The sequence below is a fragment of the Acomys minous genome, assembly GCF_964271855.1.
Source record: "Acomys minous genome assembly, chromosome: 19".
Lineage (NCBI taxonomy): Eukaryota > Metazoa > Chordata > Mammalia > Rodentia > Muridae > Acomys > Acomys minous.
In genome coordinates this window covers 53,739,077-53,765,182 of record NC_140499.1, presented here as the reverse complement: position 1 = coordinate 53,765,182, position 26,106 = coordinate 53,739,077, and the positions used below count along the sequence as shown (strand labels likewise).

At 40.3% G+C, this 26,106-nt stretch overlaps 1 protein-coding gene across 1 annotated transcript in view; it reads left to right on the top strand.

Moving 5' to 3' along the window:
- The first annotated feature begins 305 nt into the window (after nt 1-305).
- GLRB (glycine receptor beta) overlaps nt 306-26,106 on the top strand; it is a 70,883-nt gene continuing 45,082 nt past the window's right edge. The window contains exons 1-2 of the mRNA XM_084769761.1: nt 306-430; nt 1,741-1,891. Coding sequence (XP_084625887.1) covers nt 1,770-1,891 — 122 coding nt within the window. The 5' untranslated portion in view covers nt 306-430; nt 1,741-1,769. The remainder of the gene's footprint in view (nt 431-1,740; nt 1,892-26,106) is intronic.

Genomic DNA, 26,106 nt, shown 5'->3' with positions numbered 1-26,106 from the left:
ACCACAGGAGCCTGGTCCAGTTTGGTTCAGAAAGGTCAACTGCTGTCCCACCTCATTAAGCTAGTGTTATAAGCTTTCCACAGAGCCCCGACGCTCTGTTTTTACCTCTTTTCCTCCCAGGAGTCTACCCCTTGGGTCCTCCGACTGCACACCAGCAAGAGCCCTAACGTCCATCCCTCAACCCCCCCCCCCCCACACCGTGCGGAGTCTTGTCCCTCGCGGGGACGACCCGCTCCTCCGCCCGCGGTCCCCGCAGATGTCCGCGGCGCGCCACGGCGCACGCTCGGGGGCGGAGCAGGCGCGTCAAGCTCCGTGGCGGCGGCGGCGGCGGCAGCGGCGCGGGCGGCGGCGGGACTCGCGGATCGCAGCTGCCTTGGCGCCCGCCACCGGCGCCGCCGTCACCTCGGCGGAGGGCTGCGGGGCGCGTGCGGTAAGGCCTGGCGGCAAGGTCCGCGCGGCGCGGGCTCCCGGTCTGCGCACTGCGGCGGAGCCGAGGCGAGCTCGGTGTCTGATGCCGAGTCCGATGTCCGCGGGGAACGGGGCCCGGGCCCAGGATGGGGACGTGAGGTGGCGAGGGCCCTGGGGATGCTGTGGGGAAGCTCACCTGGCACTGCAGCAGCAGCCGCTCTGGGAAGCCACCGAGCGTTGCGGACAAGAGGCGCAGGAGCCTGGTTGGAGTGGCCAGCACCGCTCCCGGAGGGCAGGGGGCTGTGAACCAAAAGGGGGACAGCCTTACCGCGGTGCTGACTCTCCTCCCCAGGGGTGGTGTTGGCTGTGGGTGAAGGACCTAGTGATGTGTCCTGTGGGCCTGCTTTGGGGTGTAGAGGATAAATATGGGGTAAACCTGGGAAGAGGGGCGCGTTAAAAAGGGGCATTGGCATTGTAGATACAAGAGTGGGAAGGGAACTGGATGTTTGGGTCTTAGGTTGCAGAAAATAATTTTGTGGTCAGGAAAATGAAACACACAGAAGGGGTTTTAACTATTCTGCTGTCAGTAAATGCTTGATGGTTTGCTTTTTTGATATATTCTCCTATGGGCATAGGCAGTGATGTTAATATGAGGTCGGAAGATTATTTGAAGCACACTTGCAGTTTTGTTTCCTTACTATTACCCAGAACTATCTTTTCCATGAAGGGTGTTAGACTAGTTCCCATATGAATGGGAAAAACTAACTAGGCAACTTATGTTAATGCATGGCGTTTCCAGGGGAAAAAGTAGTATGCAGATTCAATGATGTAAGTACACAAACAGTAGAGTGTGAAACTCTTTCATGCTAATCTTCTTCCTTTATCTCTGTGAGTTGCTTAAATACTTTAGTTGTTTTTGAAAAATATTCATGCAAAAATCCACACGATGTGGTTAAAAATTATACTTGCCAGAGAGAACCATTTTCACCCCGTGTTAAACCATCCGTGGAGTGTGAACCTGTTTTGGAAAGCTCTCTAATTTAATGCCAATTTTTAATTTCATATAACCCCAGAGTCAGAAATTCTTCAGTCTCCAATTGTATCTTACTGGAATCTTGTTTTCTCCCTATGTTTACCTGAGCTGAGTTTTACCATGACTTTGAAGAGGCTTTCCTGCTATAGACGCGGAGCGTACATGCTCAGTGACATAGATTTGGGATCCAAACACACCTCACCTGCCAGTTGGGTAGCTGTGGAGAAGCTCCTTAAAGAGAAGTTTCAGGCTAGTCACAGGCTTCTAAGGGTGAACGTCTTCCTGTTTTTCTCTTGTAGATTGAGCTGCTGAGACTTCCGTTTTCAAGATGAAGTTTTCATTGGCAATCTCCTTTTTGATTTTAATGTCCTTGTGGCTTGAAGAAGCTTGCTCTAAAGAAAAGTCGTCCAAGAAAGGGAAGGGGAAAAAGAAGCAGTATTTGTGCCCATCGTACGTTCGTTTTTCACATCTTATATCCTTCTGAAGAGCAATGATGCTGCTTTTGTTAGGGAACCAGCCTGGTTACTCAAACACCCGCCCACGACACTTTTCAGATCCAGTCACGAACCCATTGCTTCCTAACTAGCCAAATGCCAGAAGACAAGAGTTTAGGAATGTGATGGTCCCTTCCCAGTGGTGGAGGAGGCTCTGTTCATGCATCTTTACATACCGTTCACAAAAGCAAAGCAGGTTACTATAGCTTTCTTATGCCAGATATGCAACTTTCATTGGATGCTTTGAGCAAACCACCAGTTGAAAAAGGTAGATTTAAAAATAATCTGAAATGAAAACTCAGAAAGAACCAGATAAAATATAGGTCTTCGGGTCTATTGTATTTAAAAACATTGGTACACACGGTGGAAGTAAATTTGCATGATACATAACATTTCTTTTCCCTTAAGATTGTTGAGAGGTCAAGCCGACCACAGACAACATTGTATTCCAGCATCATGACTTACAGGTGGATCACTAAAAGTTTTCTAGATGCCTGCAAGAAACCAAAGTGTCTTTTAGGAAGACAAATTTTGTAAATCAAGGATGTTAGACTTACTATCTTGCAGCTGGTACTTGCACAGATGTGAGAGACAAAAGTCTGAAAGCAGCATCATGGAAACTACCACCTAGCATGTAGAAAGTTTTGTGACCTGTCCAGAGGCGCCTCCTAACTTTACCATTCACATGTCATCTATTTAGCAGTGTTAGGTCAGGGTCAGATGTAGGAAAACCCTGAAGTATGTGTATGCACCTCCTTCTCCTCTGCATCCTTGGGTATCATCAGCTGAGGGGTGAGGGGCAGATGCTCACCCCTTGCTGACATCAGGGTTCCTAATGTTACAATTTCTGTGTCCTAATCAGGAGATCAGCCCTGGAAGGAACTAGATGATGTTGGGCCTTCTGTGCCTTGTCTAAAAGACACATTTTCTAGTTCTGAATAGTCGTTGTTTATACAAGCTGGTATATGCCTTGTAATCATGGTGGCTGGGGGTGCTGTGGTGGGGGTCAGGCTATTGTGGACCAGTTGTGTGTGTGTGTGTGTGTGTGTGTGTGTGTGTGTGTGTGTGTGTATGTGTTTCAAAGTAAGTGATGTTCTGGTTACTAATCCCCCATCAAGCCCCTGACAAACTTCCTGCATCAAAAGTCACATTGTTGAAAGATGACAAGAAGTCTGGTTGCCTCCGTTAGCACTGCAATAGTATTTAGAGGACACTTGCTCTTTCTAAAGAATTACACTGTTAAATTGTTCAGCACATATAAATGGTCAATATATATGGTGCCTATAGTTATTTAAAACAGATTATTTGTCCTTTTAATAGGGTGACACAGTACATTTTCCCTTGGGAAATGTGAAAATTACCAGGTTTCAGAAGGTGCCATGCATGCCTGTTGAGTCCTTGTCATAGTACTTCATGTATTAGAGAATGAGGTGAAAATTTGTCTTTGCTAGTTTCTACCCTAGCCTCGAACTTATTTTATTTTCGTGAGACTAAGTAAAATTTTATTGATTGTCAAACGTCTAATTTATCAAGGTGTAAATACGGTGAGACAATGACTCAGCAGGTAGAGGTATGTTTTGCTAAGCTTAAGAACCCCAGTCTGATCCCTGGAACCCATATGATGGAAGGAGACAATCAATTTCCAAAAGGTCCCCAGACACCCACATGCATGTTGTGATACACACGTACGCTCATACACACATGATCATTAAAGTAAATAATTAAATATGTTATTAGTAAATGTGTCCTGATAGACCACAGTTGGATATTTTGGGATTGAAATACATACATACATACATGTATATATATGTGTGTGTGTGTGTGTGTGTGTGTGTGTGTGTGTGTGTATGTGTGTGTGTGTGTGTGTAAATGTCTCCTGACATAGTAATACAATCCCATAATTCCAGCAGCTGGCAAGAGAATTGGGAGTTCAAAGCCATCCTAGTTTACGCAGTGAGACCTAGCCTAAAAAACCAAAACCAAACCCAAGCAGAAACCCAACAACAACAACTGAAGTAAAATAAACACAATTCTGACTTAAGACTAAGAATGTAAAGAATTCAGAAGTAGTTTTTCAGGCTAGAATGTGGTCCATTCTAAGAAAGTTCTCTAAATACTCAGACTAGAATCTCAGCTATAATAACATGCTGGAAAATAATCTTATATAGATCTTTGTATTTTTAGAAACCTGTTTATTTTGTGTAAATTTATTAGGATTGTTGATAAGCAGAGTTAGAGAGAGAAATCTCAGAAATTGAGGATAGAAAGAATTCTTCTTAATATCGTGAGATTCTTGCCTAGTAAGGTTTTCTTTACCAATTTAGGAGTGACATTGGCAAGCAATGGCAGCAAGTATGCCAAGCTATTATATTTGTAGAGAACAAGAGTTAAATGTTTCTGTTTTTCCATTAAAACAGTTGTGTTTTTTTTATCTGTTATGAGAATGCGCATCTTAAAGTACAGGAGATGGACTGGAGAGATTGTCAGTGTGATTGCTACTCTGCAAGTGTGATCTCACCCAAACCCTGTGTATAGCTGAGCTCACTCACTGTTATTTTTCCAGGTCTGTACTTCAGGGCTGGGTAGAGGGAGACACCCTACATCCCAACTATCCCAGCTTGTTCCAAAGCTCCACTCAACATGGTAGGACTTGCACTCTTAACACAGTGCCTCTTTGCCAGCAAATGACCACAATACCCCTTTGCCATCCTGAGATCACTCTTGGCCTATCCTTTCTATCTTAGTGTCTCAAAATCAGCAGTCACCAAGACTCAGCAGCATTTCTTTACCTCCTTTGGAGTGTCTTCTTTCACTTATTTACAGACATTGTTTCAGTTATTTTCCCTACAATTCATAATACAGCTTGTTTTAATCTTTTCTTCTCTTCCTCCTCCTCCTCTTCTTTTCTTCTTCTTCTACTTCTTCTTCTTCTTCTCCTCCTCCTCCTCCTTCTCCTCCTCTTCCTTCTACTTCCTCTTTTCCTCCTCCTCCTCTTCTTCTTCTCTTCTTTTTTTCTTATTTTTTCTTGGCCACTCCTGCTCGGCACTAATTCTAGAGGTGTTTTCTATTTTCCCTTTTTTCCTCTCAGATCTTGGTTCTAATTATGTCATTACAATATTGAGATGCCTTGTAGGAACTCCATGGCTTTCTGGGTATGGCTGACATTTCTTGTCTCTCTACAGAAGATCCTTGATGGCTAGAGTCCAGCATCTTCGTTACTATACTCTCCATCCCAGCATGTGCACCAGCCAGTGTACACTTTCTTCTCCCTATCTCTCCCAGGGTCCTTCTCAATTGTGGAGGCACTAGTGCTCTCCCTCTGTGTGAATTAATTTCTTGCCTTGATGCTCTTTCTAAAAAATCCACAGCAGTAACTATCACTTATTCACTGTTGATCCTCAGTCTGTGTGCCTCGACCTTTACAAACACTACTGCAGTCCCATGAGGATAACAAAATCAACCCAAATGTAAAACTATGACCTCTACTGAGAAACGTGTGTGTGTGTGTGTGTGTGTGTGTGTGTGTGTGTGTGTGTGTGTAGGCTAGCACGATGCTGCTGAGAGGGATCCCAGTCTTTGCTCATTTAGACCCTCTGATTTTAATAATCACCTTCTCCATTTCCACAGCTTTCTACTTGACCTCCTTGTTCATAATTCTTCCTAGAGCTTATTGTGTATAATTGTGTCCTCCTGCAGCTCTTTGTAAACTCACAAGAGAACAATGCCTTGATTCATTACCGGAGAACAACAGAATGCAGGCGCAAAATACACATCAAATGAAAATTTGTTTAGTAAGTGAAGGGAAGTGCAACTGCTGCTGTCTGCTTCTGATGGCCTCTGTGGTGTCTGAACCATACACCTGTTGGTATGGTCTCAGCATACGGACAACTAGGGGTACACACAACTCGGCTAACGAGTGGAACATTCTCACCCTAGGTTATGTTTGACTGTAGTAGAATTTTGACTTCAGCATATTTAGCATTTTATCAGTGGCTAAAAGGAGTCGTTAAAGAAAACAAACTCATAAAAGTTGAAATGTGTAACATTGGAAAAGGTAACGTGAGACAGAATTGGGATCCAATATGGATCTGAATTAAGAGACTAAGACTCAGAGCATAAGGATTATATAGTGAATACCTTATGCAAAATATAGATGTATACATATGTACAGATATATTCATACACATATATATGAATGGCAGGGCAAGGGAAGAGGACCTATCTTTCAGGAGCATAGGAACCAGGAGGAGTAGGGGCCTGACAAGAACGTGCACTGGAGTGAATATGAACAAAGCACAATGATACACTTATAGGAAAATGTCATAATGAAACTCATTTATTTTTATGATAATAACAACAAAATAAAAATAAAGTGATGGACAAAGGCCTAATGAGGTAGGGAAATTAGTTGCCGTTTGGCTCACCTACTACCTGTGCATGTGTGGGTTAGGTAGAGTATTTGGAAAATGCTTGATGATATCATCATCATGATACAAAGGAATATGTATGAATGTACGTATGTATAGTGTTTTCCTTAGACATTTAAAGCGAGGTTTATGGAAATTTCTGCACTGTTCTACTCAATATTTACAGGATAGAGAAATGATAGTAGAAGCAATTAAGATTTTTCTTTTTCATGTCAGGAAGTGCTACAGGAACTGAGATAATTGAAGATTGTTTCCAAATGTTTGAAAGTCTATGATGTAAATAAAAACTTAGACTTTATGACTTTGGCATCAGCTTAAAGCCAGGCTAATGAATGGAAGCTATAGGGAGTGAGACTTTTGGCTTCAACTTAAGAAGTTTCTACTTGAGATCAGATGGGATATAATTGACAGAAGCTGGAGTGGTGAAGATATTGTTGTTAGAGCCACTCTGGCTCGGGAAAGTTCTCTGGCAGGGGATTGGAAGTGAATAGCTAGGTGGACCATATGCTGTTGTTTAAGGCCATTTTAATTTGTGAGAGTTTTAAAATTTCTGTAATAACTATAAGAAGTAGAGTCACTGTCTTGGAAATTCAAATTGTATCTTACTCCTGAGAGATAGATATGCCTTTATTTTTTGATGGAATGACTTAGAAGGTTCTAGGATATAAAATGCATAAGCCATGATCTTGAATTCTTAAGGATTTAAAGACCTTCACTAACATAATTTCCACTTAGGCCAGGCTTAGTTATGCCTTTAATGTCAGTATTCAGGAGGAAGAGGCAGGAGGATCTTTGTGAGTTCATGGCCAGTCAAATTTACATAGGGAGTTTCAATTCAGAGAGAAATATACAGAAAGACCCTATCTGAAAAAAAATACAAACACGACAAGTAAAGGAAAACAAATGCAGAAGTCAAAACACTATAATTTTCCTCTGAAATTTCATAAATAATCAGTTTTATTTAAATCTCTTTTAAACCCAAGAATATTTCTTTACTGACTTAATCCAGTAGGAAAAGATAAGTCAGTCCACTATACTTCTCAAGAAATGACTGCAGGATGACAAATGTATATGATTAACACTTCTGTACTCAGAAAGCAAGTGAATATGGGTTCATATTTCCATAGTTTAAAAAGTAGAACAAGCTGAAATATACTTAATAATCCCAAGAATAACAAAAATAGAACTTAAAAAACATAGAGGGACATGAATTTCTATCTCAATTTGCACTCTTGGGAGACATGGTAATTCATTTTCACTGAGCTTGCCTGGGCAGTGCCCTGGCATGCATACTGGTTTTTTGCCGTTTTGGAGCTACTGCTGCTCATTCTTATGTTGAGGCCTCTGCATTTCAAGCATCTGGCAGCAGATCATCATAAGTGGAGCTAGCGTGTTTATGAAATACATTAAAGAACTGTCTTGAGCATGATGTATATCACAGAAAGGCAAGCAGTCTGGTTGTGGTTTTTGAATGCGTGATTTAGTATTGATATATTTAAAAAAGAATGGGTCAACTCACAGCAAACAAACCTAACAATGAAAAAAAAAATCTAGTCTCTGTGGCATCTCCAATATCAATCTGGAGGCAGAGTTTACTCCCAGAAAGCGGAGAGAGGCAGCAGGAATGAACTATAAGCTTGCACACCACATAGCAAGCCACCATGCCCATGTCCACTGCTGGGGGAAGCACGGTAAGTTTAGTGTTGGCTTTGCAGCAAATTCTTGAGAGCTGTATTCTTTAAGAGTACTGGATGCTAAACTAGTCATGGCTTAGTTGTGCTTCTCCAGGTCAGTCAGCTTGCTGGATGATGAGTGGTCAAGTGGTAGCCAAAGTCCCAGCAGGAGATCCTTGTGGGAGGGGGACATGACCACCGGAACTGTCCCTTGTTGCTGGAGTACATAGCTCATGTGTGTTGAGGTATTTTGCAGCCCAGTGTCTACTGAACTGTTTGGAGTCTGGGTTTCTGTGTAGTTTCTGAGCCTCCACTTGTTTTTTTTAAACCTTTTAGCTCCTGCACAAGACTGGCATAGCCTGCCCATTTCCAGGACATTGCTGCGTACACTCAAGTGCTCACTTCTGCAATCCGCAAGCTCTAGTGTCAAGACACTGAGCAGGAGTGTCACCATTCCATTTTGTCTTCAGGGTTTTGATCTAAGTGTTTTCTACAAAACCTTTTTTTCCCCTTTCCTGGCCCATACTATGTCTTTACTCTGAAGAGCTTCGCATGAAGCCTTTAGTGATTGAGCTAGTCCTTCTTGTTTGAGTGTAGGATCCTATCAGCCTAAATTTGCCCTATCCTCCAATAAGTGTTCTCAAACCCTTGACAGTGCTAGTGTTAAAAGCATGACAGAAGTCCCTCAAGGTTTTTTTATTTTTATTTTGTGTGTGCACACACTGGGTAAGAATGAGAGTTATTTCTATAAACGTGTTCACAATCTGAATTATTATGTATGAGTATAAATGCACTTGATATCGTCTCTGAGAATTCTTGTCTCTCTCAACCTTTAATGCTAGAATATATGCACTTCAGTTTTGTATATTGGTGAGAGGTAGAATTGCAAGGAAAAACAAAAGCCACTGTGTTTAGGCAAATCACTATGGTAGTCATTTGTGCCTATAGTCTCTTTTAGTTAGTTTTCATTAGCAGACTGGACGGATCTTTACTTAGTTCCAGTTTCTTGCTTCCTTGTTGAAATATTCAAGATGAAAATGTTGGCCAAAGATGAGGGGCTGATTGGAAAAGATACGGCTAATTTAAAAAGTGAATACACACGGAGATTGCTGGTATTGTTATCATTGTACACTTGGACCAGGTTTTTCTTTTCTTTTTTTTTTTTTTTAACCTTGAGTGTTTGGTTATGTATTTTCATACTATCTATTTTGCAATTTCTGTTTGCTGGCATACTGCTATTTTGCAATCACGTGAATTAATGATCTTGTCTTTCCAAATAATTCTTCAGTTTTTAAATTGACATCCCCATTACGTGAGTTGGTCAGGCATGAAACTGAAATGGAATGTGCATCTCTCCTTTGAAATGATCTCTCTCCTCTATCATCAAATGCAGGGTTCTTTTCAATGGATTTCCTCCTACCGTCGTCGTCAACAGATCTGTCATGGTATTTTTCCCAGTTAGTCACCTTATTGTGATATATCTTAGCATATCGTTTTCATTTTCTTCTTCCTAGTCTTACAGTCAATAACCCACAATTTCTTGTTCTTTCTCAATAACGCAGCACATTTCCTTTAACCGTAGATTTCAAGGGGCTCTCGAATTTATGTTCCAGATTTTAGGTGCAGCTACAATCTAGTTTAGAAAGGTTGATCTGCCTCTCTTTTCTAACCCTTCCTTGCTTTTTTTTTTTTTTTTTAACATTTAGAAACACAGCTTTCTCTTTATATATGTTTTACCAGTTCTTCAGGACTTAGCTGAGAAAATGTTGCCCTGTCCTAAAAATTGTTTTAACTAGTAAGCAATTTCAGTTGGCAGTGTGAGTTCTGTGAAATAATACCACTCTGTAGAAATGTGACCAGCTAACATCTTGGAAATTGATTGAAATTCAGCATAGAAAAGGAAAAAAAAATTCACCTTCTGATTTTATCTTGCCGGTAACACTGTGCTAAATGCCTGCTGTTATCTTTTGCAGGGGTTAAAATTATGTGGGGGTTTGTTCACAGGTTTCCTGTGGACATTTGCTTGGTCTTGAATGTTTGTCGCTGCATTAGTTTTACTGAAATTTGTTTTCTTTAAGAATAGGAAAATGAATAACTTCTAATTAAGGTTTTGTTTTATAAAATAAATTAGACCTCTTCTGTATATGCTAAATTATAGAACCAAGACTAGTGAGAGAAATGCAGAAGATGTATGTAATTATAGATACTGTAGATGGCTCTAAAGAGAAAGTAGAATTTTTTTAGTCACCACACTGATTTTTAACCGGAAGAGATACAATCAAAATCAAGTGTTACTTGGATATTAATAGCGTTTAAATATATTTTGATAAGCCTGCGATTAGGGCCAATGTCAAACTCTTTCCTCTTCCAGAATCCCTTTTCTTTCACATCATATTTTTTGACAGTTGATTAAATTGAATCCTTCATATGATGAGGTCTTTTGCCTTTTAGTTAACGATCTACATCGCAAACAGTTGAGAGGAGGTGGCCATATATAGGTTTAGATCATGGCTATTTTAAAGCTTTGTGCTTAAGAACTCCATTTATGCTTGATAATACAGTTGAATCAAATACGTAAGTGATTACATAGGAAAAGGAGAGTTAATCTTTTGACATACCCCTGGCTTAACAACAGTGCATTTTGAAGTGATATAGGTAGGATGAATTCACTTTGCACATCTCACAAATGTTGGGCAGGCGATCAGGTCATAGCATGAAGAGCACGGCACACACTGAAGAACACTAAGCCAGTCCATTTGGGTTCCAATTTTTGTTTTTATTCAATCATGCACCCATCAGTTCACTTGAGGTAATTTGGTCTCTTATGGTATTATCTTCTGTGATTGTTTTGTAACTTCTTATTCAGGGTTAACTTAGGTTCTTTTCCAATTATTTTTTTTCTCAGCTTTGAACTAGTGAAGCATGAAAAAAAAAAGGCTACAAGCATTTCTAAGAAGCTTCACGAATTTTCAAAAACTAAGGGACTTGACTTTCAGAAATGTGCCCTCTTCTTTTGCAAGTATATAATTTCTTTAATGTGGCAAAGAATAGTGTATGTTTGCACACATCTCCTGTGCTGCTATGCCAGCCCTTGAAAGAAACAGTCAGCCACTGCTATGTTTTATGGAAATTGACACTCAGGATTTAGTGAGCAATCTGCTTATGCACATACACCTTGTCGCTTTGAGAAGTGATGTACATATGAAGCGAAATTTCTAGAGCCTTCATTGGAATAACAGTGAGCTATGTAACAAATTGCTGATAGAACATGCTGCATAACATATCATCTGAGGTTTGTTGAAGTTTCTCTGACCGCATGCCCTGTGTTGCTGATCTGTTGATCTGTTTTGGGCTGTGCTATCTATCTGTGTGGTTCTGTGGTCCCCTGGTGCCATCTGTGTGGTTCTGTGGTCCCCTGGTGCCATCTGTGTGGTTCTGTGGTCCCCTGGTGCCATCTGTGTGGTTCTGTGGTCCCCTGGTGCCATCTGTGTGGTTCTGTGGTCCCCTGGTGCCATCTGTGTGGTTCTGTGGTCCCCTGGTGCCATCTGTGTGGTTCTGTGGTCCTCTGGTGCCATCTGTGTGGCTCTATGGTCCTCTGGTGCCATCTGTGTGGCGCTGTGGTCCTCTGGTGCCATCTGTGTGGCTCTGTGGTCCTCTGATGCCCTCGCTTCTCATTTTCTCCTGCATTTCATCTCTTCCCTCACCTCTTGGATTCAGTTCCAATGTGACATTTTAATTGTTTTTACTAAAGCACATCTACTCTCAACCATCTCTGACATCTTCTCATTAAAAAGCTGCTAACCTGCACAATTCAGCTTAGTTCTTTGGGGGTTAAGATGTTTTTAGGCCTAGATAGATGTTTTAAGTTGGTGAATACCAGATATGATAGATATTGGTTTACATTCAGACTTTTAGACTCACCAAGATAGGAGAGTTGTTTTCTTCAAGGCTGCCAAATACATATAGCCAAAACACTGTGAATGTAACATTTATATATAATTTCTGATTGTTTTGTGGTTCTTCTTGATGTAGGTAGTTTATTGTATATATGTGTAATAATGTAAATGTATATATAAAAATATTTGATAAAAATTATCAAGAGCATCAATTCTCAACCTGTGGGTTGTGATCCCTTTGGGGTCAATGGCTTCTTTCACAGGGTTTGCCTAAGACTACCAGGAAACACAGATAGTTACATCACAGTTCGTAGCAGTGGCAAAATTACAATTATGAAGTAACAACAAAACTAATGTTACGGTTGGGGTCACCACAACCTGAGAATCTGTATTTAAGGATTGCAGCATTAGGAAGGTTGAGAAGCACTGCTACAGAAGAAAGGAATGAAGCTCCTTAGCAGGCCCTCTCATATCTGTTTTTTTGTACGCTGAGGCTTTTGTATAGCACCATACCTTTTTTCTTCTCAGCTACTGGCTTTGAAGAAAAATATCTCCCTTGGTGAGGGGACCCTGGGACCCACCTTTTCCACTCTGGAAACAGCTCTCCATTTTATTTATTTATTTATTTATTTATTTATTTATTTATTTATTCCTTAGTGATTTAAATACACACTGAAGGAGCTCCAGCCTGAAAAAGATATGGAGTGTATTCAAATCTTAATAACATTTCCCTCTATGAATTTTTGTGTTTCCTGAACTAAATGGAGTTGTTTTCTGACCTCCATTTTGCTGTTTTCTCCTTTGTTTGGCTCCCTTTAATTAGGAAAAGTACGTACCATCTTGATGCACTCTTGGTCATTTATTTGTTAATGTGCTCACCTAGCTCTTACTTTTCGACACAGATATTAATTTCTTCTTCTTAAATAAATCTAGCCACTTAATGGAAATCATTATTACTTTGTAAGAACCGTGTCTTTTTCTCTCCCTCCCAGCACAGCTCTGCTTCCTCTTGCTTTATTGTTAGATTCTAGAATTTCCCCCTCTGAATCTTTTCCCTGCCCTCCCAACTAACACCGATAAGTTGCTTTCACTGACTCCTAAACCACTGGGTTTTCCTAACAGTCATTCTTGGTTCCTCCATGGCCTTCCCACCAGTGTTTTATCCATGGCAATGTCTGGTTATGTGGGCGGCCATCAGGAACAATTGTATGTCTTGATTTATAGGTGTATTTGTGCTTTCAAGCCATTCATTTTCCATTTCCCACTGTACTTTAGTATACTGCACTGTAAATGCCTTGGACACAGCTTGGTGGTAAAGTATTATTTGTTTGAGGGCCTGCTTTTAATCCCCCAGTACAATAAACAAACAAGCAAAATATAAATTATATATAAATGTAGGCACTATATATTAGCAAGAACAACTTACTCTATGAAATTATTTTTACAATAATACGTATTGTTTTAAAAATGAGTGAAAATAGCATTTTGTCTGCATTGCTATATGTTAGTTTAGGGGCTGACTTCGTGGAAGACTCCATATTTGTGCTCCTCCATGCGCATTTGAACTAGGTTTACAGTGACATATTAATTTGGCTGAGGTATGTGAAGAAGTGATGACCATACGCAGATTTCAAGTTGGAAAAAGGAAGAGTGCCTTTCCTAATCGTGAATGTTTTTTAATATTGTGCCAACATTACCAAATGATATCTTCTTAAGAGGGAGTTTTTATGGGAAATCTGAAGACAGATCAGGGAAAGTTTTGTTCTGTGTCATTACAATTCATTGGTCTGACATGAACATTGACTGGACTCCTTTGCTCAGAAATGACTTTATTACAACCTACAGTAACAGCTAGGAGATACTTGGATGGCTGCTTTGGACGTCTTCCAGAGTCTGATCCTGTCACAACAGAGCATCAAACAGCACTTCCATTTAGCATCACTCTGCGTGGTACTGGAGAGAATATATAAATACTTGGAGGTGCTCAGACTCATAGGAACACAATGTTTTTCTGAGATTCTGATTTGTATTTTAAAATTTATATTTTGTCATTAGCAACTAATACATCCATGTTTGGGGGTAACATAGCAGTGTGTGTGTGTGTGTGTGTGTGTGTGTGTGTGTGTGTGTATGTTATCCCACAAATGATGTTGTGTGTTATTCCACAAATGATGTTCTGTCCAATTTAGTCCATAAGTCAAACCACCCAAGTGCTTTTATTCCTAAAACACTTCAGTTTGGATGATTTAAGTGTTAAAATGCAGTAAAGTCATGTTTATTTTAGTATGTCTTTAGAAACATTTCTTAGGGACCCTAATTTTTAAAATTTTTTTGGCATAAGTTTCTGTTAGGTTGCTAATGTTTGGTATGTTTTGAAGGTTTGAGGTATAATGAGTAAGTTGTATAGGTTTATATATTGATTGTGTGTAGTATATTTTTGTTTTTGTAGGGGCTTAGATTGTGCTATCTGCTGTATATGTTGGTTAGTGTGTAGTATGTTTTGATGACATGCAATGTTATGCATTGATAATAGGTGGTGTTGTGTGTTGGTTGCATGGGTTTGTGTATTGGTGCTGTGTGGTGGTGTGCATGGGAGATGTATGGCATTAGGTATTGGTACTGTGTGTCATGTTGAGGTGTTGTGTAGTGTTAAATATTGGTGATATGGAGTATTATGCATTGGCATGTAGTGCTATGATTTGGTGATGCATACTGTTACATTTTGGTGGTATGTGGTTCTATGATTTGGTGATGAGTCATCTTACAGTTTGGTATTGTGTGGCGGTGAGGAATGCATTGGGATTACATTTAAATATTTCCCTGCTTTGTGCCAAGGCCCAAGCAGTTTTATCTACCATTGCCCCTAGTGCCCCACTGCCAATATTTAACAAAGTAACTAATGAATTACTGGTTTTATGAGAGTAGATTTGTCTGCGGTGTGGACAGTCTGCAAGCAGACAAGCCAGTCTTTAAGAACGGTTGCTCTAGTGTGCGGGCATCGGTGATGTTTGGAATAGAGACCGCTCTTCGTTTCTCTGCAATGGCCAGCCTTTTCCCCTTCTAGCTTTTTTCTGCATTGCCAGCAACTTCTTTGGGGATAAGCTACTCAGCTTCCACTTTACTGTGCTATTCTCTGTACCGTCTTCCTGACACGTGCCCTACTTTTCCCCTTTAACTTGTCCTGCCCCTTCACATTTTCCAACTTTGAGCCAAAAGCCACATATTCTTGAGCAGGGGCCATGTAACCAATATATGTCCCCAGCTGGGTGAGTTAGTTCGGCAGAGGACAGACAACACTGAACTCCATGTGACATGAGTTCATCTCACTTACGTGCTCTCACTGGCCAGATCTGTAAAATAAAGGCATTAATGAATTTCTCAGGGTAACTGGACTAAAATGTTCTTGCAATTTTTATATGAAATAAATTAGTGTCTCCTCCAGAGGCCCTTGGTCTGTCGGAGGACAGATCACTTCACACATCCGTGTCTGGAATGGAGCAGACACGGCTTCCGAACTCCTCTTTTCACCTCTGGAAATGGGCACAGCCTTCCTCACCTGCTGCACGGAGCAAAGGTTCTACAGTGGATCATGCTAGCTTGTGCTCCCAGAACTTCAGTGACGGAGTTCAAAGGTTATTTTTGTATTTTAATATTATCCTTAACCTCCTTGTACTTTTATTTAATTTTGAAAAAAATTTAAAAAAATAATCGCAGGAAAATATCTGCATAACTTTAGTAGGCATAGCTTTCTCAGTAACCTCTGCTGCTGGTAAGGTTAGATGCGGGATTTATGGTGTATTTTCCTATGGGAAGGATGAGTGGCTGGTGTGTTGCCATTAAAGCTTCATGAGGAATGTGTGCAGAGGCAAGCTGGTTGCGTTATTTGTGTTGTTTCTTGTGAAGCTGGTTCAGGCTAACATTTTTATGATTCCATGTTTAGCAGAGGCTATCCTGGTTGTTTGGAAGGCTAGAAAACAGGCCTAAGGGGGTGAGCACAGCTCTTTGCTATGCCTTCACCAGCTGAAGACAGATCTACCATTAGACTAAAGTGTGCTCCAGGCCAGGCTGAGCTTTTTCATTATCCATTTTGGTGCTGATTTACTTACTAAACACCGCATTTACTGATGGGGACACAATTCTTCATTGTTGCTCTTTAGGTTTTGTGTATTTATTACTGCGTTTCCTTGAAGTGTTTCATGAACTTTAAAGTTCACTGCACTTTTTAAGAAGAATAACAGAAGGTTACTTGCTGCGTACATAATTTTACAGGCTTCCTTTTCTCAGAAGTATGTTGTATTACATGAAAACCAGCTACTATAGGCTGGAGAGATGGCTCAGTGGTTAAGAGCAGTTGCTGCTTTGCAGAGGATGCAAGTGTAATTTTTAGCACTCCCATTGGGCACCACACAATCAGGTGATGCAGTATTCTATTCTGGTCTCTGTAGACATCTGGGAACATGTCATACACATCCACACACACACAGGCATACTCATGCATGCATTTTCTTTAGTGGTTTTTGCATCAATGGGTATCCACACCATTGATTCTTAGCTGTGATGGATATGTTTGGATATAGAAGGAGGTTTTTGTTTTTGTTTTTAGCTTCTTGTAAAGAGACTAGTTTTTGTTTAAAATATTGATCTGGACAAAGAAGTTTAATTAACAAGTTATTATATTTTGATATACATCATTTATTTAAATGTTGGTTGATTTGAACATTCTTAAATTCTTGATTTATTATCTCTGCCTAACTATACTTATCTTGACTCATGTTGTGTCCTGCCAGTGCTCAGCATGCAAGAATAGTTGCTGGTTATTTGATATTAAGAAACAACTTAATTGTGGCCTTTGCAACTATGATTATAATATAAAAATACATTAATATAACTACTTTTATTTCATTTTGATTAAATTAATTAAAATTAAATTAAAATCAATTAAATTAATTGATATTAATATAAATTATGTGTTTAACATGAAAGACCATTGTATTTTCTGTAGAAATTCCATGGTGGGCAGTTAAGAGTTCATATGAAAATAACGAAAAGTTTATATTAAAAAGTGGGAATGCTAGTTATGGCCAAAGCCGTAAAAATAAAATAGATCTCAGACCCCAAACAGCGGAGTCAGAACTCTTTCGCGAGCCGTGAGAACAAGGATGGGGAGGATGGCTTGGTGACATGAGCTCAGTATCTGCTCCTTTTGCCTTTGTGGGGGCTGAGGAGAAAGAGGGAGACAACATTTGAGGAAGCCTTGAGGGGTGCTACATCTGCACCCTGATAATGGAGCTGAAAGGAAAGTGAATTCCCTTCGTATGACACATGGACACAAAGCTAGAGGAAGAACTCTGCCTGCCCCTGGTGTTTGGCAGGCTCATAGTAGACTGTTATCAGTTTTTTTGGTCTTTTTTTTTTTAATTCTATGTGCTGTACTTTTGTTGTTGAATGAATTTAAATACTTAACATTGAATTATTATTTTAGTGAAATCAGCAGTTATTCCTTAACCCGCCTTACACCCAAACAACCACACAGAGACCAGGATCTATTTAATTAGCTCAGAGCATAATGCTGTGCAATAATTACTCATCCTAAATCTCTACTCTAGCCTAGTTTTCTCCCATTCTGTTTTCTCACTTTATATTTGCTTTTTACTCATGTACTAAACTGGGTCCTTTCTCCTGGTGTTTCCTCGTATTCTCCTTCTGGCTCCATCCTCTCCTTCTTCTTCTTCTTCTTTCTCCTCCCCTCACTCCATCAGGATGTCCCACCCTATCCTGTGCTAACATTCAGCATTGCCTGGTTTGTTTGTTTGTTTGTTTGTTTGTTTTGACAACACAGCGAACAAATGGTGACATGTTTACACAAACTTGAAACATCACAATGCAATATTGGGATTGATCCAGAGAGTGGTGTGGAGAAATCAGCATTTGAATGAACATTATAGGAACATTTTAAAATTTTAATTTATTATAATTTATTCAGATTACACCGGGATTGTTAGATTGTTATCATCTTGCCTGTATCTTTCCATTCCCACCCTCCTTTCCTCTTCCTCCCTATTCCCCTTCCCTAGAGCTCTGACAGAAGGGAACCTCCTCCCTCACCATATGACCACAGCTTATCAGATCTCATTAGGATAGCCTGCTTCCCCTTCCTCTCTATGCCCACTCGGCCTTCCCACCAATAGGAAATGATCAAAGGGGGGGGGCACCAGAGTTCATGTCAGAGGCTGTCTCTGCTTTCCCCACAACCATGGAGAAAGAGCTGTTCATTGGCTAGATCTGAACGGGGAGTCTAGGTTTACTGCGTACATTGTCCTTGGTTGGTGCAACAATTTGTGCAGGTTTCCCTGTGTCTAGATCCTCCAGGCTTGTTCTATGTTGGCTAATATACCATACAAGTCTTTCCTCAGTTCTTGCTGAGAGCTCAGAGGCAGCTGTGGCTGAGGCCTGGGGTTCATGGAACAGAGATGTGGGCTGTGCCAGATGGGGAGATTGTCTTCTGGGAAAGGGGCTATGTAATCTTTACTGTTACTCAGATGTGGAACATAGGAGGGAGGAGAGAATGAAGAGAGCTGGAAAGAGCAAGGAGGGGGCAGTTTAGAGAAGAAAACAAAACCAATTTTGTCCTCAAGAACTTAGGAAGTGGCTGGAGTCGAGCAGTGCCAATGTAAGGTGTGGACTTGGGGGAGGCATGAGCCGAAGCTGGAGCAGAGCCAAAGCCTTTTCTTGGCAGTTGGTACATAAGCATTGCTGTGCCAAGTGGATTGCTGTGAGTTCGAGGCCAGCCTGGACTACAAAGTGAGTCCAGGACAGTCAAGGCTACACAGAGAAACCCTGTCAAAAAAAAAAAAAAAAAAAAAAAAAAAAAGAATTGCTGTGAGATTGACGTCAGCCTGGGCTATATGGTGGGACCTTGCTATAAGAATACAAACAAACAGGCAAGCAAGCAAACAAAGAGAATTATCAAAAAGAGGATCTGAGAAAACCACAAAGAAAGTATAGATTAGTGAGAGGCCAGCAAAGTTGGCCATAGCAGGGCCAGTGTTCTTTTCTGCCTCTCAGTCTTGGGCCTGGATGGGGGCAGAGGGAGTTTGGAGTTTTTCATCAAGCATCTAGTTTTGTTACCAAGACTAGACATGTTACCTATGCATTGACAATTCCTAGTGTTAGGAATATTCCAGAAGGTATTTTTTTTTACACCCTCAAGGTGACATTTCATCATGTATGCTAGGAAGAGCTGTTAGTATGGGCAGGTAGAGCATCTTTGTAAGGAGTCCTGTAGATTTTAGTTTATCCAGTTTAAGGTGACATTGATTCTCAGCAGTAATTCATAGAGGCAGAAAGTGCTCTCTTTTTCTATACTGAAAGGAGATAGGAAGCCCAGTATTCAGAATATCATCTGTATCCATTTGCCCCCCACCCTATAATGGGGTTTGCTCATCATTGGTCTTGTAAGTCTGTGGCGCTATAATGGAGATAGCAATTAAGAAGAAATTGTCTTCCTGTCTCTAGTATGCACATAGATCTGACATAAGGAAAAGTGACAGGGTTATAGTGACAGAACCAGGTTGGGTGTTGGGGTGGCCTTGGGCTCCTCCAGTGGGTTCCTGACAACAACAAAAGCCCCTTTATCTAAATGACTTGTGGGGTCCCTAGAGTAACTTACCCAAAGGGCTTTGAAGTTTAAATTATTCCTTTCTCAATTTCCCCTTTTTACTTCTTTTTAAAAAATTGGCTTGTAGTGGCAAAGAAAATATTTCCTTTCAAAACTTAGTCTCATCAAGTTTTAGAAAAGAGAAGAATTAGAGTCAGGGTTTGGGGGAAAGGAGAAGCGTGACTATCCAGCATGTATTTATATAAGAAAGGGAGTACTCAGCATTATTTGCCCAAATAAATCACTTGTTCATGACTTTTGTAGTTGAGAGTAAATTGTGAATGTCTATCATTTCTCAGCAGTAGTTGCTTTCTTTTCCTTTTCACATGACACAAGAGAGGCCCCCGGGAATTTTCAATCTCACAGCATCATTACTAATCTAGCTTCTTTATTTATGCTGCCACAGCTCATTCCAGAGACAGGCCTTCTGTGAATTGGTTTCCTGCAGTTATCTTCTCTGCTTATAGAGATGCTCACAGGGGCACATAGCAGTTGCCCTGAGCTACAGTCTGTGTCAGCCACAAGTCAGGCCTCCAGCCAGCCAGCCAGACCTGCTTAACCCACTGAAAGGGAAGCTATATTTTGATTTTCTATTTTTTAATCCTCCCCTCCTCTCCTCCCTTCCTCCCCTTCCTGCCATTCTTCTCGTCCTCCCCTCCCCTCCCCTACAGAGAAATGAACAATGTTCAGAGAGTCTTTGGAGCATTCAGTCCTTTGTTGATCTCCTTGTAGTTGAGACAATGCTGCTAAGCAGCCTAGGTTGGGCTGGACTCACCATCAGCTCACCTCTTACTCTCAAGCACTGGGATTTCAAGCCTGTCACCATTCCTGGTTTATTTACTTTGCTTCTTTTCTACCAGAAGAAAGAACAAGCTTGCCTTTGTTGTACAGTAGGGAATCTCAGAGTGATATACTCTATAGCACCATATACAGAGATAGATAACCACATGCAGTTTAAAAAACAAGAAAACCCTGTTACCTGGCCTAAGGACTGGAAGTTGACATCCCTGTAATAATAAAATAGAGACTAAAATATAGATGACATAAGCCCATTTTGAGAACCTCGTTCTGTGGGGTCATGTAGCAAACGGGCTGGTCCTGACTCCCAGGGAGCTGGGCCCTGAGCTTCAGACTCTAACTTACCATGCCCTTTAATGTACAATACCCATTGCATGTATGCTACAGACACTAGCTTCCGAATTATAGGATTAGTAACTTGTGCTTCTTTCAGAGATTTATTTATATTTGTTTTAGGGGTACAAGCCTTTTCTCTGTGGGTCTGTGTGTGCATGTATACATGTAGGAGACCAGGCAAGGAATCTGATCCTGTGAAACTGGATTGCAAATGATTGTGAGCCACCTTGTGAGCACTGGGAACAGAACCTGGGTCCTCTGGAAGAGCAGACAGTGCTATCTCTCCAGATTTTGATGGACGGTACAATTTGATGCCAAAATTTGTCTGATTAATCTTTTGCTCTTTTACAGACTAGTTATGCTATTCAGAAAAGCATATACAGATAATTAGGATACAGTTCAGTGACATTGAGATATGTAGATGTCCCATTTTCTGGTGATTCTCCTGTCTCCCCCTCTCATCTTACCAGAGGAAGGTTGATGTTACAGATATGTGTTTTTGTACCTGGCTTATGTGCAATCTGGTGATTTCAACTCAGGTCTTCATGATTGTTCAACACGCTATCCTCTGAGCCATCTTTTTTTTATTCTTCCATTGACAGTTACTTTGACGGATTCTGGACCTTGGCTGTTGTATAGAGTACATCAGTATACAGACGAGGCTGCCAGTATCTCTTTGATAAAGTGATTTTATTTCACTTGAGTATATATTGTGGACCATATGCTGAATATATTTTTATTTTTTAAAGGAATCTCTAAACACTTTTCCAGAGTGTCTATACTGGCATCCTTGAAAAAAACTGTATGAATTCCCTGTTAACCATGTTGTTGTAAGGATTTCAGTATAGTCTTTTTGACCATATCCACTGGAGAGCTTATTTATTATTTATTTGTTTTATTAATTAAATTATTTACTGTATATCCCAGTCATAGCCCCTCCCTCCTCTCCCCTCAGTCCCACCCTCCATCCCCCATTGGGGCATCTCTTACCCACCCAGCCCAGATCATCAGGTCTCATCAGGACTGAAGTTGTCCTCTTCCCCTGTGGCCTGGCAAGGCAGTCCCATTAGGGGAAAGTGATTAAAAAAAAAGAAAGCAGGCAACAGAGTCCATGTCAGAAACAGCCTCTGCTCCACTTTCTAAGAGACCCACATGAAGCCTGAGCTGCCCATCTGCCACATCTATGTACAGGGTCCAGCCTATGCACTGTCCTCGGTTGGTGCTTCAGTCTCCACAGGCTCCTCTGGATCCTGGTTTATTGGCTCTGTTGGTCTTCCTGTGGATCTCTTATTACATCTAGTTCCTTTTATGCTCCCCCCCCCACAACTTGTCCACTAGACTCCCTATGTTTAGGCAAATGTTTGGCTATAAGTCTCAACATCTGTTTCAAACTGCTGCTGGGTGGAGCAGGTCCTCTCAGAGGACAACTCTGATAAGCTTCTGTCTGCAAACGAAGCAGAATATCTTTAATCGTGTCAGGGGTTGGCTCTCCTCTATGAGGTGGGTCTTAGGTTGGGCCAGGCATTGGTTGGACATTCCTTCAGTCTCTGTGCTATCTGTTCTATCTTTATCCCTTCACAGAAGAGCAGCTTTTTTTTTTTAAAGGATGATTTATTACTGTGTCTTCCCCTGTCAATGCCTTTCCATTCTGCACTGTAGTTTCCTCTACTCTTAGGTCAGAAGGATCTGTCTGTTTTGGTTTAGTGTTCTAGAAGCTTTGTTGTTCGCAGCACACATTGGCTCTGCGGTCCTTCTTCAAGCCTGCTTTGACTCATGCAGCCGGCACTTTTGGTGTCTGTCTGTGAAGTCATTGCCAAGAGCAATACCATGAGGACTTTCTCCTCTGTTTTCTTTTGAAGTCTGAGATCTTAGGTTTAAGCCTTTAATGAATTTTGAGTTGATTTTTGCGTGAGCCAGAAGATAAACATCCAGTTTCTTTCTCTCCTAGATGTCTGGCTTTCCTTGTACTATCGGTTAAATGCAATGTTTTCTGCTCCTTGTGCATTCTTCTTGGCTCACTTACTGAAGAACAGTTGGCTATATATTTTGTACTTATTTCTGGTTCTCTTCAGCTGCATCACCCTATACTATTTTACCTCCTGAAAATTTGGTATATATTTCAGGAGAATTTATTTGAGAAACACAGAGACACACAAAAGAACACCCTCTAGCCATAACCGTGAGAATACTGTATAGAAATGGTTTAGGTTGGTATACATCAAATTATTGAAGAGTTTCGAAAATAGAGCCATCGGGTAAAATGGATGTGAAATATAAAATATTTTTGAGGAGAACCAGACATCAAAAAATAAAAAAAACAGCTATTAATCACCATGCTGATGTTCATACTAGAGCTAATAAGAGTGAAAATTAGCCACAGCTTATAGGCTGTCTCCATGCACTTGTCCATAATCTATTCCATTAATACACTTTGTGCTTTGCAATGTATTTCAAATTAGGAAGTGTTATACTTTATTCCAAAAGGATCTTTCTAAAAAATGTTTGCTTATTTTCTGTCTATGAAGCTAAATCTTACTTGCTAACTATATTGAGATATACTTAGATTATGAGTTACTTAGATTTATGAAGCAGATCTTTGGGTATGCCTGTGCCCTCAAAGTTTTCAGAGAGGAGTCTGTAAACGAGGCTGCTATAGCATGTATGTGGGCAACACCATCCTATAGAGCAGGGGTCTTGAAGGAATAATTGGTAAAGTAGAGGAAAGAAAAGGTTCATTTTCAGATGTCTTCTCCTTCTCTACTTTCTAGACAGTTCTGCACACTTTCCATGCCAAGATCCTTTGAAACCATGAGCACAGAAATACTTTTCCTTCTTAAACTGCATCTTTTTAGGTGTTTGTCTCAGCACAAGAGTATTTGTTGGTTCTTAAGAAGTATTGAATTGTTGTGGTTTTGTTTTAGTGGCATACACCTGTAATTCTAGGACTCAGGAGACAGAGGCAGGCAGATCTCTGTCAGTTTGAGGCCAGCCTGGTCTACAAAATGAGTCCAGGACAGCCAGGGCTACACAGAGAAACCTTGACTTGAAAAACCATAATAATAATAATGATAATAATGATGATGATAATAGTAATAATAATGATGATGAAGAAGAAGATGATGATGATATGATGATAATTATAGTAACAACAATAATAAAATTTTCATCAGGTTTTGGCTTCTTTGTTAGTTTTAGAGTAGGGTCTCATGTATTCCATGCTGTCCTGTGTAGCCAAGAATGACCTTGGGATGTAAAGCCTGCTTTTAGTTCCCAACATTGAAGATTATGGATGTTATACAGCACCGAAAGTTGCATGCAGGGTCTCTTGCCTACTAGGGCAATTCTATCAAGTGAGCTACCACCCAGGCCTCTGTCATGAGGATTTTGATAGGTGATTGCTTTTCATCTTACATTCTGTGGGTAGGGTGGACATTTTAACAGTATCGTCTTCTAATCCATAAACCTGGTTATCTTTCTATTTGTTTCTTTCATTAATTTTTTATACTGTTAATATACAAACATTTTGTTACCTTAATCAGGTCTAAGGTTATTCCTAAATATATAATTCATTTTGATGCAGTTGTAATTAGGATAATTACCCAAATTTCCATTTCACAGAACATATATATATATTGCTTTTTTTCAGTTACTACTGTTTCCTGCAGTGATGCTAAGCAATTCTTTGGATAAAATGGTATTAACTGCAGAGACATATATGTATGCAATTTGGATTCATTTTTATGAAATGACTGGCTAGGACTTCTGATATATGTTGAGTAGATGTAGAAAGAGAGGACATCTTGCTTTGTTCTTGATCTTACTATAATGGCTTCCAATTTTATATTATATTAGATATGAACTTTTCATCTATGGAAGTGGTTCTCAAGCTGTGGGTTCCGACCCTTTGGGGTCAAATGACCCTTTTCCAGGGGTTGCATATTAGATATCTTGCATATCAGACATCTACATTACAACTCTTAAAAGTACTAAACTTGCAGTTACAAAGTAGCAATGAAAATAATTTTATGGTTGGGATCACCACACCATGAGGAACTGTCTCAAAGTGTGGCAGCATTTTGAAGGTTGAGAACCACTGATCTATCGCCTCTATTACATAGAGATGATTTCCCTTCTATCTCTAGTTTCTTGGATTTTTGTAATCAAGAAGGAATGATAAATTATAGCAGATGACTGTCATGTGCCTATTGATCGGATCTTATGAATTTTTCTATATTTCTCTTGATAGTGAATGTTGATACTAATTTTCAAAGGCTGAGCTATCCTTGCACCCACATATAAGCTCCCCTTGGTCATGGCATGTGACCGCTGATGGTGCCGATGAATTTGCTTTGCTAGTCTTTGTTAAGGACTCTTGCTTATGAAGGGCATTGGCGTGCAATCCCTAATGGTGTGCTGTCTGGCTTTAGTATCAGGGTCAGTGTGTCCTCATAAAGTCCTTGGAAGTGCTCCCTCTTTCAGTGTTTGTGCAGATTTTGACAAGTACTGACTTAAATCTGTTTTAGCTGTTCAGTAGCATTTGCCAGTGAAGTCATGTCTTCCTGGGCCTTTTAAAAACAAATGCATTCTCTTTACTAGTTAAAGATCAGCTGGCCTTGTCTAGAATGTTGCTACTTGTTCTAAGTTAATCCACCTGTGGGCACCTAGTGGCTTATCATCCCCTATCTACTTCCTCCCTGGCTTGACATCAGTTATACTGTCTCTTCTTTCCTGTCTGATTTTATTTAATTTTTGGTCATTTATTTCTCTGTTATTCTAAAGATATGTCCATTTTAATTGTCTTTTCAGATCGCTGTCTTCTTATTTTTTATTCCTTGTTTCTTTTTTTTTTTTTTTTTTTGCTGACTTTTGGCTTATTTTGTTCTTTTTCCTTTATCAGGTAGTTGATATGTGAGTATTTCAAGAATGATTGTTCCATGAACTCATCACGTTCTTTTTAATGGACCCCACATCTTTATTGATATCTGTGTAGTAGACATTATTTCCATCTTTCCCTGACTTGTTTACTGACCTCATGCAAGAGAGGACTGTACTCAGTTTACCTGTCCACTGCTCTGCAGGTGTCCTAACCTTCCTGTTACTACAAAACCATAGAGTTTTTTTCCTTACTGGTTCCCAATTGCAGAGGTAAGTTATATCCTCTTTGCTTCTTGTGATAGGCAGGCTGGAAGTGAGTCTGTTTGTTCTTAGACATGTTGGAAAGCTACATCTGAGTCCTTCCCAACTTGGGGACAATTGAGTTCATAGTTTTATTTGTTTGCTCTGTTTTGCGTTAGGAGAGAGCTTGTATTTACTCTGGACTCTTGCTCAAATGACCACTTTGTCCTCTTTAACTTTCAGTGGCTTAGGACTGCTGGTCCATGTCA